Below are 17,755 nucleotides of genomic sequence, written 5' to 3' on the forward strand. Positions count from 1 at the left end.
CTCGGGTGCTCGGTAAAGGGTTCCTATAGTATAAAAAAGACCAGCAACTCCGGAATTTCTTGTGAAAAATCAAAACATATATTCAAAGTAGCATAAACAGACGTTACGTCAGCTGTTTATGCTACTTTGAATATATGTTTTGATTTTTCACAAGAAATTCCGGAGTTGCTGGTCTTTTTTATACTATATTTTATATATATATATATATATATATATATATATATATATATATATATATATATATATATATATATATATATATATATATATATATATATATATATATATATATATATATATATATATATATATATATATATATATATATATATATATATATATATAAATCTTTGAGAAAGGCTGCTGTGTCAGCCGAAACGTTAGTCGCTTGCCAAATAAAATATTTTTTGTTTTCTTAAGTCCTGTGAGTGCGGATTATATTTGCTGTATTATATATATATATATATATATATATATATATATTATATATATATATACATACATGTATACATACATACATACATATATACACATACATATATATATATATATATAAATATATACACATACATATATATATATATAAATATATACACATACATATATATATATATAAATATATACACATACATATATATATATATATATATATATATATATATGTATGTGTATATATTTATATATATATATATGTATGTGTATATATTTATATATATATATGTATGTGTATATATTTATATATATATATATATATATGTATGTGTATATATGTATGTATGTATGTATGTATGTATACATGTATGTATATATATATAATATATATATATATATATATATATATATAATACAGCAAATATAATCCGCACTCACAGGACTTAAGAAAACAAAAAATATTTTATTTGGCAAGCGACTAACGTTTCGGCTGACACAGCAGCCTTTCTCAAAGATTTATATATATATATATATATTATATACATATACACACCAAATCAAACACAAACAGCACCAAGGGTCTTGTGGTTCAAACAAATATTAGTGTATTATAATTGCATGTACAACCGACGTTTCGGTCCCTTTTGGGACCGAAAAAGGTCCCAAAAGGGACCGAAACGTCGGTTGTACATGCAATTATAATACACTAATATTTGTTTGAACCACAAGACCCTTGGTGCTGGTTGTGTTTGATTTGGTATCTATTTGGTATTCCGTGCACAGGGGCAGCTACATTGTAGCTGTCGTATACATACGTATATATATGATATATGATATATGATAGATATATATATATATATTAGTTCCAGTACTGGAAGCACACCACATACAAAGTGTTAATTGCCCGGGTGCTTATGCAGAAAATACAAATAACAGAGCAATGTAGGCCAGCACTCACGGGTCTTTTCTGGAATCACACTTTAGTAGAAATAAAATTTAAGCAAAAAAGAATCTTTGTTACTACATGGTTTTTTATTAATCCGACGTTTCAGTTCCTAACAGGAACTTTCATCAGGGAAAAATAGCACTGTGAAAGTATACACACATTTTTAAAAGCACCAGGTGGCGCCAAAAACGCGTTGCTAGGCAACCACCAACAAGAGTAAATCATATGAAACTGCAAACAAAACTCAAAAATAAACAAAGGGTGAACTAAAATCCAATAAGGAATATAGCACAACTGGTTTAGGAGTGAATACTATTGAGGACCAGATTGTTGCCTGCCACCCACCTGTTCCCCTGCTCGTGCCCGCACTCACCTAGGTCCCAGTGGGGAATCGCCAAAGAGCACCATGCCTCAAGCCCCCTTCTGCCTGCAGTCCCCTGTGCCTGTGTAATGCTATCAGCCGCACCAGTCAGAAGCGCTAGGCCAGCGCGCCAGTAAAGACTCGTTGCCATGGCAACCGATTTTACGATCGGCTCTCCTGCTGTCCCTCCTTGTGCGCTGTTATGAGGAACAGTGCATATGACACCAGTGCCTCCAGGAGGCACCCCGGGACCTGCCGAATAGCTGTCCCTGGTGCTCCCAGGGGTGTCCAGATCTAGAGGGTGGTTGGGGGAGGAGCCATTGTTCTGGCAATAGGCACAACATAAAGGGGACCCCCCCACGCGGGGGGATGCAGTCTGTTGGGGACCCCCCACGCGGGGGGATACTTTGGAGCCCTCAGAAATAGAGACAGTGCTGACAAAGCCTGGGTACATTTGCTGCCCACAATATTGTGACAGGTGTAACGGGGGGTGGTTAGTGGACAGGATTTCTCAGTCCAGTATTAATCCATTAACCAGTACATGTGCATACAAGAAACAAGGGCGACAGGCCATAAGTGATGATGCCAAAACAAAAAAAAATGAAAAATAATAGTACACATAAAACGACATAAGGTGTTAGTTACACCATTTAGTAAGGAGATAACCAGAGGCCACTAGGTGCACCAAGGGTCTGATACTTCATTAAAAGAAACAACCCAAGGGTAACATTTCATTCAGGCCCCTAGGGGCCACACAGTCCAATGTGTGGATCCATCTGGATTCTCTGCGAAGAAGAGCCAAGTCTCTATTGCCCCCCCTGGACAGGGGGAGCTGCTGATCTATCGCCATGCATTTGAAAGTTGGAAGTGGATGTCGTTGCTGGGCAAAGTGCCTAGCAACTGGCTGTATTGAAGTCCCCTCCTTCAGAGCTTTGCTAATCGCTGAACGGTGATTTCCGATTCTCTCTTTTAGCATATTCACTGTTTTGCCTACGTAGTATAGTCCGCATGGGCATGTGATGATATACACCACATAGCTAGAAGTGCAGGATAAGCGATGTTTGATTTTGATCCTTCTGCCCGTGTGGGGATGAGGGAAGTCGGGGCCAGAAAGGAGACAGCGGCAAGTGACACAGTCCGGGCATCTGTAACAGCCCAATTTTTTGTGTGCCGAGAGCCAGTCTGAAGGGTCTTTATTGTGTTTCTTAAAGTCAGTACGTACGAGCATGTCTCTGAGGCTACTATTTCTCTTATAGCCCATAAGAGGTTTTTTAGATAAATGGAGTGAGAGGGACTCATCCTGGTTAATCATTGGCCAATGTTTCTGTATATTCCTAGAGAGTTGTGTAGAGGCTGCTGTAAACGTGGTGGTAAAGATCAATGGGGGATCTTTGGCGGTTTTCTTATGTCGCACCAGTAGGTCATCCTGAGTGTGTTGAAGCGCCCTCTGTAGTTGTTGTTCCAGTATGCAGTCAGGGTAGCCACGTTCCTGGAACCTGATAAACATTTCCCTTAGTTGTACCACAGCCACCTCTGGTGTGCTGTTATTCCTAATAGTCCGTAGAAATTGGGAATAGGGGATACCCCTAATAGTGGCAGGAGGGTGATTACTTGAAGCGTGAAGTATGGAATTACGATCAGTCGTCTTGCGAAAAAGACGAGTTCCCAGTCGATTCTGGTCTCTGCAGATATTCAGGTCTAGGAATTCAATGTTGTCAGTGTGGTAATTCAGAGTTAGTTTGACAGGATTGTCTAAGTCATTCAAGTGTTGATGGAAGGAAAGTAGACTGTCAATACCTTTAGTCCAGACCATAAACAAATCATCGATGTATCGAAAATATACAAGTATGGAGTCCCCTATTTGTGGTACAATGTGTTCAGTCTCGTATTCAAGCATAAATAAGTTGGCATAGGACGGGGCGAGGGCACTACCCATAGCCGTACCTGCTATCTGAAGAAAAAAGGAGTTCTCGAACCGGAAAAAGTTCCTTGTAAGGGTCAGTTCCAGTAATTGAAGTAGAAATTCAATTGGAATTCGTAAAGAGGTATTTGTAAGGAGTGCCTGTCTAGTAGCCCTAATGCCCAAGTCGTGTGGGATGACAGTGTATAAACTTTTTACGTCCATGGTCACGAGGATACTGTCAGGTGGAATATCTCCCAGTGCTCTTAGTCGCAGGATTACATGTGTGGAATCCTGTGTATATGAAGGCATGGATTTAACCAATGGTTGTAGATAATAGTCAATGAAAGTAGATACAGGTTGATATAAGGATCCCACGGCCGAGATAATGGGTCTCCCAGGAGGGGCTGACAGTGACTTGTGTATTTTAGGGAGTGTGTAAATTATGGGCACGCGAGGGTAGTCATTGCACATATACTGAAATGTGTCTTTATCAATCCAACATGCATTAAGGGCCACCGTAAGTAAAGCGTCCAACTCCCTTTTGAATTTGCTGGTAGGGTCACAAGGTAAGGATCTGTATGTATTGGTGTCTGCTAATTGTTCTAAGATCTCTTGTCTATAGTAGGCATAGTCGAGTAATACAATAGCACCCCCCTTGTCTGCTGGCCGAATAACCAAGTTGTTGTCCTCTTTAAGTGTCTTGATAGCATTACGTTCCGCAGGTGATAGGTTGGGATATGTTTTTGGCATTTCTGGAGCTGTCTTTGTTTCAAGGCTAAGTACTTTGCCAAAGGTTTTGATGGCTGCTGGTGTGTTAGGGGGCTCAAAGGTGCTCGGTGTTTTAAAAGGGGGGCGAGGGCCCTGGGCAGTATTCCTGAAGTGTTCTTTAAGTTTAAGCTTTCTTTGAAACTTATGTATATCCACCAAAATGTCAAATATATTGGGCTTACTGCTAGGGACAAAGGATAGACCTTTAGAGAGTAAGGAAAATTCCGCAGGTGTAAGGGTATGCTGACTCAAGTTGAATACTATGTTTTCTTTCCCCTCGGTGGCTTCCCCTTTAGATTTATGCCCACCCCGTCTGGTGTGGTGTCTTTTTCTCTTTCTCTTTGTGAGCGTGTGGTTACCCCTAAAAAAGGCCTGTCATTAGTGGCATTAGTTCCAGTGTCTGAGTCTGTGGATTGATCGGAACTGTCCACTGTCAGGAGGGATTTAGGCAGTCTTTTCTTTCTGAGCGGAGGTCTAGGTCTACTGTCAGATCTTAGCCCCAGGAGCCAACCATACACCCTTTTGTTTTTATAGTCGTCGGTCACTTTCCGCAGTTTGGTTTGTTTGAATCTAGTTAAGTCTTGTCTGTATTTGTCGACATTGGTTTGTAGCTTGTTAATCCAGTCAGTACTGTCATCAGTTGAAAGTGAGTCTAGGTATTGTTCCTCTAAACCTTTAATCTCATGTTTTATAGTGGCTAATTCCTTACCCACCTGTTCAGTCACTAATAGTATAAGGTCAAATGAACAATGATTTAGTATACCACACCATTTGCTGCAGAACTCCGGATTATTACGGCCAATGGTTGGAATATTAGAAATACGGAACCCCCTAGGGATGAGTCTCTGTCGATGGTAATTTGAGAGAAATACCCCGTGTAGCTGCAGGTCCACTTCTCTTTTCTTTAGATGAAGAATATCATGGTAAATATCAGTCTTAGGTTTACTTACAGCACAGTCCAATGGGGTCTCTGTGAAAAGGATCCTATCCACGTCTTCTATGGAAAATGTGAAGTCCTTGTTAGTATCCACTTCCAGTGCTGCTTGCGAACTGCCAGCTTCCATTCCCCTGGTGCTGAGGTAGCCCCTGGAACTCTTTGTAAGTGAGTAGATAGATTCGTGTGTACAAATATTAAATGGCCGCCAGCCACATGTAGTGCTGCTGTAGCAATCAAAAAACCATCTTGTTTAACAAGGATTTGGGACAACAAAACTTATTCACTGCAACAAAATATCAAAAGGCAAGTCCAAAAAACTTCAGGGAGGTGGGTGCATTCCAAAAAGAAGGTGCAACAAGCTGTTGTACCTTCCAAAATAGAGTTCCAGTACTGGAAGCACACCACATACAAAGTGTTAATTGCCCGGGTGCTTATGCAGAAAATACAAATAACAGAGCAATGTAGGCCAGCACTCACGGGTCTTTTCTGGAATCACACTTTAGTAGAAATAAAATTTAAGCAAAAAAGAATCTTTGTTACTACATGGTTTTTTATTAATCCGACGTTTCAGTTCCTAACAGGAACTTTCATCAGGGAAAAATAGCACTGTGAAAGTATACACACATTTTTAAAAGCACCAGGTGGCGCCGCTGTCTCCTTTCTGGCCCCGACTTCCCTCATCCCCACACGGGCAGAAGGATCAAAATCAAACATCGCTTATCCTGCACTTCTAGCTATGTGGTGTATATCATCACATGCCCATGCGGACTATACTACGTAGGCAAAACAGTGAATATGCTAAAAGAGAGAATCGGAAATCACCGTTCAGCGATTAGCAAAGCTCTGAAGGAGGGGACTTCAATACAGCCAGTTGCTAGGCACTTTGCCCAGCAACGACATCCACTTCCAACTTTCAAATGCATGGCGATAGATCAGCAGCTCCCCCTGTCCAGGGGGGGCAATAGAGACTTGGCTCTTCTTCGCAGAGAATCCAGATGGATCCACACATTGGACTGTGTGGCCCCTAGGGGCCTGAATGAAATGTTACCCTTGGGTTGTTTCTTTTAATGAAGTATCAGACCCTTGGTGCACCTAGTGGCCTCTGGTTATCTCCTTACTAAATGGTGTAACTAACACCTTATGTCGTTTTATGTGTACTATTATTTTTCATTTTTTTTTTTGTTTTGGCATCATCACTTATGGCCTGTCGCCCTTGTTTCTTGTATGCACATGTACTGGTTAATGGATTAATACTGGACTGAGAAATCCTGTCCACTAACCACCCCCCGTTACACCTGTCACAATATTGTGGGCAGCAAATGTACCCAGGCTTTGTCAGCACTGTCTCTATTTCTGAGGGCTCCAAAGTATCCCCCCGCGTGGGGGGTCCCCAACAGACTGCATCCCCCCGCGTGGGGGGGTCCCCTTTATGTTGTGCCTATTGCCAGAACAATGGCTCCTCCCCCAACCACCCTCTAGATCTGGACACCCCTGGGAGCACCAGGGACAGCTATTCGGCAGGTCCCGGGGTGCCTCCTGGAGGCACTGGTGTCATATGCACTGTTCCTCATAACAGCGCACAAGGAGGGACAGCAGGAGAGCCGATCGTAAAATCGGTTGCCATGGCAACGCGTCTTTACTGGCGCGCTGGCCTAGCGCTTCTGACTGGTGCGGCTGATAGCATTACACAGGCACAGGGGACTGCAGGCAGAAGGGGGCTTGAGGCATGGTGCTCTTTGGCGATTCCCCACTGGGACCTAGGTGAGTGCGGGCACGAGCAGGGGAACAGGTGGGTGGCAGGCAACAATCTGGTCCTCAATAGTATTCACTCCTAAACCAGTTGTGCTATATTCCTTATTGGATTTTAGTTCACCCTTTGTTTATTTTTGAGTTTTGTTTGCAGTTTCATATGATTTACTCTTGTTGGTGGTTGCCTAGCAACGCGTTTTTGGCGCCACCTGGTGCTTTTAAAAATGTGTGTATACTTTCACAGTGCTATTTTTCCCTGATGAAAGTTCCTGTTAGGAACTGAAACGTCGGATTAATAAAAAACCATGTAGTAACAAAGATTCTTTTTTGCTTAAATTTTATTTCTACTAAAGTGTGATTCCAGAAAAGACCCGTGAGTGCTGGCCTACATTGCTCTGTTATATATATATATATATATATATATATAGTAACATAGTAAGTTGGGTTGAAAAAAGACATACGTCCATCAAGTTCAACCATAATGCCTATACCTAACCTGCCTAACTACAAGTTGATCCAGAGGAAGGCAAAAAACCCCATCTGAAACCTCTCTAATTTGCCTCAGAGGGGAAAAAATTCCTTCCTGACTCCAAGATGGCAATCGGACCAGTCCCTGGATCAACTTGTACTAAGAGCTATCTCCCATAACCGTGTATTCCCTCACTTGCTAAGAATCCATCCAGCCCCTTCTTAAAGCTATATAATGTATCAGCCAGTACGACTGATTCGGGGAGGGAATTCCACAACTTCACAGCTCTCACTGTAAAAAATCCTTTCCGAATATTTAAATGGAACCTCCCTTCTTCTAAACGGAGTGGGTGCCCTCGTGTCCGTTGGAAGGACCTACTGGTAAATAAAACATTAGAGAGGTTATTATATGATCCCCTTATATATTTATACATAGTTATCATGTCACCTCTTAAGCGCCTCTTCTCCAGTGTAAACAGACCCAACTTGGCCAGTCTTTCTTCATAACTGAGGCTTTCCATACCCTTTACCAGCTTAGTTGCCCTTCTCTGGACCCTCTCTAACTCAATAATGTCCCGTTTGAGCACTGGAGACCAAAACTGAACAGCATATTCTAGATGGGGCCTTACCAGTGCTCTGTAAAGGGGAAGAATAACCCCCTCCTCCCGTGAATCTATACCCCTTTTAATACAGCTCAAAACCTTGTTTGCCCTTGCAGCTGCTGCCTGGCATTGCTTGCTACAGCCAAGTTTATTATCTACAAGGACTCCAAGGTCCTTCTCCATTAGGGATTTGCCTAGTGCAGTCCCATTAAGGGTATACGGGGCTTGCATATTTTTACATCCCAGGTGCATGACCTTACATTTATCCACATTAAATCTCATCTGCCACTTAGCTGCACAGATTGCCAGTTGGTCAAGATCCTGCTGCAGGGATGTCACATCCTGGATAGAATTGACTGGTCTGCAGAGTTTTGTGTCATCTGCAAACACTGATACATTACTCATAATACCCTCCCCTAAGTCATTTATGAACAAATTAAACAAAAGTGGACCCAGTACAGAACCCTGAGGGACCCCACTGAGAACCTTACTCCAAGTAGAGAATGTGCCATTAACAACCACCCTCTGTACCCGATCCTGTAGCCAGTTTTCTATCCATGTGCAAACGACTTCACTAAGACCAATAGACCTTAGCTTAGAAAGCAGTCGTTTGTGGGGAACGGTATCAAATGCTTTGGCAAAATCCAAATAGATTATATCTACTGCATCCCCACTGTCCAGCTTCTTACTTACCTCATCATAAAAAGCAATTAAATTGGTCTGACATGACCTGTCCTTCATAAAGCCATGCTGATTACTGCTCATAATGCCATTCTCCACTACATAATTTTGAATGTGATCCCTTAACAAGCCTTCAAATAACTTGCCCACCACGGATGTCAAACTTACAGGCCTATAATTGCCAGGCTGAGATCTTACTCCCTTTTTAAATATGGGAGTGACATTCGCCTTCTTCCAATCCCTAGGTACCATACCTGATGAGAGCGAGTCTGAGAATATCAGAAACAAGGGCCACTGCAATTCTGCCCCTAGCTCTCTCAGTAACCGAGGGTGTATTCCATCTGGCCCAGGTGCCTTGTTTACATTTATCGTGTGTAACCCTTTAAGCACCATATCCTGTGCCAACCACTGTGTAGTTGGAGCTGAGGCAACAGTGAAGCTATTGGGTAAGACTTGTCCCACTGGCTCCTCTACTGTATACACAGAAGAAAAGAACTGGTTAAGCACATCTGCCTTTTCTGTATCCGCTGTAACCATATTGTTATTATAACTCAATGGGGCCACACCCTCAACCTGTATCTTTTTACTATTAATATACTTAAAAAACTTTTTGGGGTTAGTCTTGGCCTCGGCCGCGATGCGCTCCTCATTTTCTATCTTTGCCTTCCGGATTGCTGTTTTACAACACTTGTTATAGTGTTTATATTCATTAAACGCAGCTACTGTCCCCTCTGACTTATATTTCTTAAAAGCTTTCCTTTTTTTCCCTATTAACTTCTTTACCTCAGAGTTAAGCCACATAGGGTGATTCTTAACACTTCTGCTTTTTCTTATTAATGGAATGAATTGAGAACAGTAATGATTTAATTACCATTTCTGCTCTGTATTTTTATCAGAAAACATAATGCCCCAATCTATGCCCTGAAGCGCTGCCCTTAAGGAGCTAAAATTTGCCTTCCTAAAATTCAGTGTCTTTGTTGCCCCCGTGTAAATTTGTTTCCTGCACCAAACATCAAATGAAATAACATTATGGTCACTATTACCCAGGGGTTCAACCACTTGCACATTTGCTATACGTTCTGGGTCATTAGAGATCACTAGATCTAGTATAGCATTGTTCCTGGTTGGCTCCTCAACAACCTGTGACATAAAGTTGTCGTGCAGCAAGTTTATAAACTTGTTCCCATTTACTGTCCTGGCAGTACTATTGCCCCAGTCAATATCAGGGTAATTAAAATCCCCCATTATTATCACTTGCCCCAAATTAGCAGCCTTTTCTATTTGCAACAGGAGCTGGGCCTCCTCCTCTTCGCTTACATTAGGGGGTCTATAGCATACCCCTACAATTAGTTTGGTAGATTCTTTACTATCTGTGAGAAGCTCAACCCATAAGGATTCAGCTCCCTCTGTTACCCCCATAACTTCCTCCTTAATATTTGCTTTTAAGTCGTGCTTAATGAACAGACACACTCCTCCTCCTTTCCTATTGCCCCTGTCCCTCCGAAACAATGTATACCCCCCAATATTAACAGCCCAGTCATGAGACTCATTCAACCAAGTTTCAGCAACACCAATCACATCATATTTCCGCTCCAACACCAGTACCTCCAGCTCTCCCATTTTACCAGTCAGACTCCTTGCATTGGTAAACATACATTTAATACTGGTTCCGGCGTAAGAATGACGTGTAAACAACTTATGGGCCTCCCTGCCATTATCAGTATCCCGAAGCAAGTCTCCTCCCCCAATTTCCCTTACTATGCCCACTACCTCATCTATCCTGTCTACCACAGAATTTCCCGCTGCACCCTCCCCCCCCCACTCCTAGTTTAAAATCTCCTCCAACCCTCTAGCCATCTTTTCCCCCAAAGCAGCTGCCCCATCATCATTGAGGTGCAGCCCATCCCTGGCAAAGAGCCTGTAGCCGATTGAGAAATCAGCCCAGTTCTGGAGAAACCCAAAGCCCTCCTCCCTGCACCAATCTCTCAGCCACGCATTAATCTCCCTGAGCTCCCGCTGCCTTCTTAATGTTGCACAGGTAATATCTCTGAGAAAATTACCTTGGAAGTCCTCGCCCTCAACTTTGCACCTAGCTTTTTAAAATCGTTCTTGAGGACTTCCCCCCCTCCTCTAACTTTGTCATTGGTACCTATGTGTACCAAGACCGCCGGGTCTTCCCCAGCCCCTCCCAACAATCTGTCCACTCGTTCCACCACATGCCGAACCCTAGCACCAGGCAAGCAACACACAGTTCAGCATGTAGGGTCTTTGCGACAAATTACCCTATCCACCTTTCTAATAATTGAATCCCCTACAACTATAACCTGCCTTCCCTTCCTAGCACTACTCCCCCCACCTGTATTAGAGGTGCCGGCTCCCAGGGTGCTCTGAGAGTCAGCCTGCTCCATACACGCCAGCTCAGAGCTGCCTTCCCCAGCATCTTCACCTAACGCAGCAAATCTGTTGGTTTGTACAAGCTTTGAACCAGCCCCCATACCCTTGTGTCCCCTACTGCCCCTCTTAACTGTTACAAATTTGTCTCCCTCATTAACCTCCACTGTCCCTTCTCCCCCCCCCCACTACACCGGCCCCTGCCAGTGGTTGCTCAGTGAGCCTCCTGTTCTCCCCCATGTTTGCAGATATATGATAGATATATATAGATATATGATAGATATATGATAGATAGATATATATAGATATATATAGATATATATAGATATAGATAGATATATAGATATATATATATAATATACAGTGGAGGAAATAATTATTTGACCCCTCACTGATTTTGTAAGTTTGTCCAATGACAAAGAAATGAAAAGTCTCAGAACAGTATCATTTCAATGGTAGGTTTATTTTAACAGTGGCAGATAGCACATCAAAAGGAACATCGAAAAAATAACTTTAAATAAAAGATAGCAACTGATTTGCATTTCATTGAGTGAAATAAGTTTTTGAACCCTCTAACAAAAAAAAGACTTAATACTTAGTGGAAAAACCCTTGTTTGCAAGCACAGAGGTCAAACGTTTCTTGTAATTGATGACCAAGTTTGCGCACATTTTAGGAGGAATGTTGGTCCACTCCTCTTTGCAGATCATCTCTAAATCCCTAAGGTTTCGAGGCTGTCTCTGTGCAACTCTGAGCTTGAGCTCCCTCCATAGGTTTTCTATTGGAATAAGGTCCGGAGACTGACTAGGCCACTCCATGACCTTAATGTGCTTCTTCTTGAGCCACTCCTTTGTTGCCTTTGCTGTATGTTTTGGGTCATTGTCGTGCTGGAACACCCATCCACGACCCATTTTCAGTTTCCTGGCAGAGGGAAGGAGGTTGTCGTTCAGGATTTCAGGATACATGGCTCCGTCCATTTTCCCGTTAATGCAAATAAGTTGTCCTGTGCCCTTAGCAAAATGTTTCCACCCCCATGCTTGACGGTGGGGACGGTGTTTTGGGGGTCATAGGCAGCATTTTTCTTCCTCCAAACACAGCGAGTTGAGTTAATGCCAAAGAGCTCTATTTTGGTCTCATCAGACCACAGCACCTTCTCCCAGTCACTCACAGAATCATTCAGGTGTTCATTGGCAAACTTCAGACGGGCCTGCACATGTGCCTTCTTGAGCAGGGGGACCTTGCGAGCCCTGCAGGATTTTAATCCATTGCGGTGTAATGTGTTTCCAATGGTTTTCTTGGTGACTGTGGTCCCTGCTAATTTGAGGTCATTAACTAACTCCTCCCGTGTAGTTCTAGGATGCTTTTTCACCTTTCTCAGAATCATTGACACCCCACGAGGTGAGATCTTGCGTGGAGCCCCAGAGCGAGGTCGATTGATGGTCATTTTGTGCTCCTTCCATTTTCGAACAATCGCACCAACAGTTGTCACCTTCTCTCCCAGCTTCTTGCTAATGGTTTTGTAGCCCATTCCAGCCTTGTGCAGGTCTACAATTTTGTCTCTGACATCCTTGGACAGCTCTTTGGTCTTTCCCATGTTGGAGAGTTTGGAGTCTGCTTGATTGATTGATTCTGTGGACAGGTGTCTTTTATACAGGTGACTAGTTAAGACAGGTGTCCTTAATGAGGTTGACTAATTGAGTAGAAGTGTCTAACCACTCTGTGGGAGCCAGAACTCTTAATGGTTGGTAGGGGTTCAAAAACTTATTTCACTCAATGAAATGCAAATCAGTTGCTATCTTTTATTTAAAGTTATTTTTTCGATTTTCCTTTTGATGTGCTATCTGCCACTGTTAAAATAAACCTACCGTTGAAATGATACTGTTCTGAGACTTTTCATTTCTTTGTCATTGGACAAACTTACAAAATCAGTGAGGGGTCAAATAATTATTTCCTCCACTGTGTATATATATATATATATATATATATATATATATAGATATAGATAGATATAGATAGATATAGATATATATAGATATAGATATATAGATATAGATATATATAGATATAGATATATAGATATATAAGATATAGATATATAGATATAGATATATATGATATATATATGATATATATTATATATATATATATATATATATATATATATATATATATATATATATATATATATATATATTAGTTATTTTAACTGACTATTTTTTCTGTCTCAACTTGCCCATCCTTAACTCATAGCTGAGACATAAGGGGATCATATAATAACCTTTCTAATGCTTTATTTACCAGTAGGTCCTTCCAACGGACATGAGGGCACCTACTCTGTTTAGAAGAAGGGAGCTTCCGTTTAAATATTCAGAAAGGATTTTTTACTGTGAGAGCTGTGAAGTTGTGGAATTCCCTCCCTGAATCAACCGTGCTGGCTGATACATTATATAACTTTAAGAAGGGGCTGGATGGTTTCTTATTCTAAGTGAGGGATACAGCGTTATGGGAGATAGCTCTTAGTACAGGTTGATCCAGGGACTGGTCCGATTGCCATCTTGGAGTCAGGAAGGAATTTTTTCCCCTCTGCTGCAAATTAGAGAGGCATCAGATGGGGTTTTTTGCCTTCCCCTGGATCAACTAGAAGTTAGGTTCAAGCATTATGGTTGAACGTGATGGACGTATGTCTTTTTTCAACCCAACTTACTATGTTAATATGTTACTATACCCATAATCACCATATATTTGCTCTTCTGTGGACTTTCTCTGTCTCAGTGACTTTTTAACGTTGCGTACTGACGTCACCCGTACACACGGGGCGCAACCAATGACAGGGCCCGGATTTTATTAAAGGGGGCCCGAGCAACTAAGAAACTGTAGCATCGCCGGGCCCCCTTTGAAAGTAAAAATTGCGGCCCTGCCTACGGCACACCAACGGTTGAAAAACGCTGTTCTAGACAGGGTCCTACCAGTGCTTTGTCAAGTGAAAGAATTATCCTACCCCATTTAATAGAGGACAATATATTGCATTCCTGTTGCTGACTAGCATTGTTTTCTACAGCTAAGTTTATTATTCACAAGTACCTTCAGGTCCTTCTCCGGCAATTATTTTTAAGGGTATAAGTGGCTTGCTTAGTTTTAAATACCAAATGCAGAAAGTTGGCTTAAGAATTACTGCACTATAGCAACCACACTGAATTACAGAAAGGCCATCTCCCATAGACTTAATTTTAAGCAAATGATTTCCTTTTTCTCTATACCTTGTTCTTGATCCCAACTGGGATATGATTAATCCTTATGGGGGGCAAAAATAATCCTATTGGGTTTATTTAATATTTACATGAGTATGGTGATCCAAATTCTGCATAAAGGGTCCCATACCTATATATAGCACATTACGCTTTTTGCCTACTAATTGGATTCCTCAGTTTTGTAATTCTAGGCAAATGAATGATTGTTATTTGTAAATGTAATTGCAATATCTGCCCTTTACTGTTCTCTGTACTCTTGGTTCTGGCTATTTAAACAGTGTATATTGGAAAGTTTCTTGGAATTATATTTTCTTTTATTAGGTAACATTTTATATTTAGAATTTGCAGCCTTTGAGTAACTTAGAAACAGCTGTGAGTACACAAACATACTGTGGTTAAAAACAGCCATCCATAAGTCCCTGACAAATGCTTCTCCACCTAGTAAGTTGTGGGGAATTTGAATTATTTTTCTGGGGAAAATTTAAAGATAATTGCCCTTTAACTTTTTGATAAATATATTACAAAACAATGGGGCATAGAGATTAAACATATTTAATGATTAATGCAATAACTTGAACTTTTGTGAGCAATCCATTTAAACATACTCTGAACAGAAGCTATATATATCAGAAGCCCTGTTTTTTTTTTATTTTAACTTAGCCCCTTTAACAATATTTATGGAAATCACAGTAAAGTAGAAACATAATGGATGCAGTTTTTTCCCCAAAGTGAAACTACTAGTTGATCCAGGTGGAGGCAAAGAAAGGTGAGTTTGTTAGAAGCCAGTGAAGTAAAACTTTAACAACAACATTTATAAACTGTTTAAAAAAGGAAGTTTTCAGCTGTCTGGATTACATTAAAGGGGTGGTTCACCTTTAAGTTAACTTTTAGCATGTTATTGAACTTCCTATTATAAGCAACTTTTCGATTGGTCTTAATTATTTCTTATAGTTTTTGATCTATTTGCCCTTTTCTTCTAACTCTTTGCAGCTTTTAAATGGGGGTATTTGACCCCAGCAACTAAAAATACTATTACTCAGTGAGGATGTGGTTTTATTTTTATTGTTACTTTTTATAACTTGTTTTTTTATTCAGGTCCTCTCCTATTCATTTACCATCCTCTCATTCAAACTGCTCCCTGGTCGCTAAGGTAATTTGGACCCTAGCAACTAGATAGCTGCTGAAACTCCAAACTCAAACTGCAGAGCTGCTGAGAAATAAGTGAAATAACTTAAAAACTACAAATAATAAGAAATGACGACCAATTGCAAATTCTCAGTATATTACTCTCTACTGAAAGCTAATTTAAAGGTGAATAACAACCCCATTAATGACACCTTTTTAGGAGAACATTTATGTATTGCCAGTTTGCCACAAGCTATTCATGTTGATGTATCACACTTCTCTGTATTAGGTAATCAAATGGCAAACAACGCTTCACATTCCTGCTCAAGCAAAACTTTCCCCAGAAGCCTCTGACCTTATTGTCAAGCTGTGCCGAGGTCCAGAAGACCGGTTGGGTAAGAATGGAGTAGATGAAATTAAAGTACATCCTTTCTTTAAAAACATAGACTTCTCTAGTGACCTGCGACAACAACCTGCTCCATATACCCCTACAATAACTCATCCAACAGATACTTCTAATTTTGATCCAGTGGATCCAGAAAAATTGTGGAATGACGAGGACAAGGATGGAAACAAAAATGATACTCTTAATGGATGGTACAAGAATGGAAAACACCCTGAACATGCCTTTTATGAATTCACCTTTAGAAGGTTCTTTGATGATAATGGGCATCCATACAATTATCCCAAACCATTCAGGTATGACTATGATGACACCCAAGACATGGGTGGAGAAGACTCTGACGCAGAAGAAAGTGAGCAAGATGGCAACAGACCCCCAAACAGGGATCTAGTATATGTTTAGTTGTACATATGTATTATTTAAGTAAGGTACTACTGTATGCACTTTCTTGCAGTACCTAGTTGTTAATTACACACTATAATTGCTATTATAATTAGGCTAGGAGTTCACAACCACCATTTGAATGGTGTTACTCCTTAATAGATACCAATGTTATGGTTCCTTCAGTCTTACACACTCAGGGGAAGCCTCTCCCTATAGCAGCACCTTTTTATAACTGTTTTAATGTCATTTTATTTTATAGTCCTATTTATAAGTATCCACTAAAAATTACTTTTCAGTTAAACTGGTAAGTTGCGCTATTGTTTGACAATAATAATGTGGTCTCCAGAAGATGTTAATGAGGGTATATGTAAAAAACCTGAAATTCATTTTTAATTTATACTCAGTTCATGAATATCTGCCAAAAATATTGTATTTCAGTTTCTAAGTTCTTTGATGCAATCTTTGTTTGCACTCTAAGCTGGTTTCATTTTGTCTACTTTAATTGTTAAACAGCTAATATTTTAAAACAGAAGTATACATGAAATATAAGAAAAATTAGCTGTTGTCGATTTGCTGTAAAAGTTTATTGCTTTATTGTAGTGGTTTAACAACTGACCATTTTTGACTGTGGAAAGAAAAAACGTTTAATAATAATAAAAATAGAGACCCATGAGTGCTTTTGATATTTGCTAAGGCTAGTCCCACACAGGCAATAAAATGTTATCTGCGGCTCTGGTAACAGAAAAAGAGTGTTTCACCACATATAAGATCATGAGATGCCTTTAAAGCAACTGTGAGTGCTAGATTCATGTTGTGTCATAGGCACCAGAGAGAGAAACTGTTAAAGGGGGACCTGTCACCCTAACTAGTAATTGCAGATCCTATTTTATTAAGCTAGTCAAGCAAAATAAACTTTACTTACACTATATAATCTTGTTTCCTTCATTCTGGTGAAATCCACAGTTACCACATTGAGGCAGACACCATTGTGGTAACTGTTATCAAGGCAAGCTTTGCATCATCCTAAAATCTAATGCATGAGCCTAAAAGGAAATGCTGATGCACATGCTCATTCACAGGCTACACATTAGGTAGACAGTGAAAGGGGAATGTGAGGAGTGCAGTGACTTACAGAAAGTGTAGAAATGAAAGTAAAAGTAATTGCTGTGCCTCAGGTATAGAGGCAGGGCATCCAATATGATTGACAGCTGAGATTTTAAATACATTTAAAATAGGAATAGATGTTTTAATATGAAAAAAAAAATAGTTTCTGTTTGATTTGAAAATTACTTGTATTATACAGATGTTATGTCTGGTGACAGGTCCTCATGGCACAGCTATTCTCTTTAAGAAACCAGG

The 17,755-nt window shown here is 40.5% G+C and overlaps 1 protein-coding gene across 2 annotated transcripts in view; it reads left to right on the plus strand.

Annotated features, from left to right (window-relative positions):
- lats1 (large tumor suppressor kinase 1) overlaps positions 1–17,314 on the plus strand; it is a 58,975-nt gene extending 41,661 nt beyond the window's left edge. For both annotated transcript variants that reach the window (XM_018094273.2, XM_018094274.2), the window contains exon 8: positions 15,899–17,314. In XM_018094273.2, coding sequence (XP_017949762.1) covers positions 15,899–16,414 — 516 coding nt within the window. In that variant the 3' untranslated portion in view covers positions 16,415–17,314. The remainder of the gene's footprint in view (positions 1–15,898) is intronic.
- The last annotated feature ends 441 nt before the right edge of the window (positions 17,315–17,755 follow it).

The sequence above is a fragment of the Xenopus tropicalis genome, chromosome 5 (assembly GCF_000004195.4).
Source record: "Xenopus tropicalis strain Nigerian chromosome 5, UCB_Xtro_10.0, whole genome shotgun sequence".
In the NCBI taxonomy this organism is placed as follows: Eukaryota; Metazoa; Chordata; class Amphibia; order Anura; family Pipidae; genus Xenopus; species Xenopus tropicalis.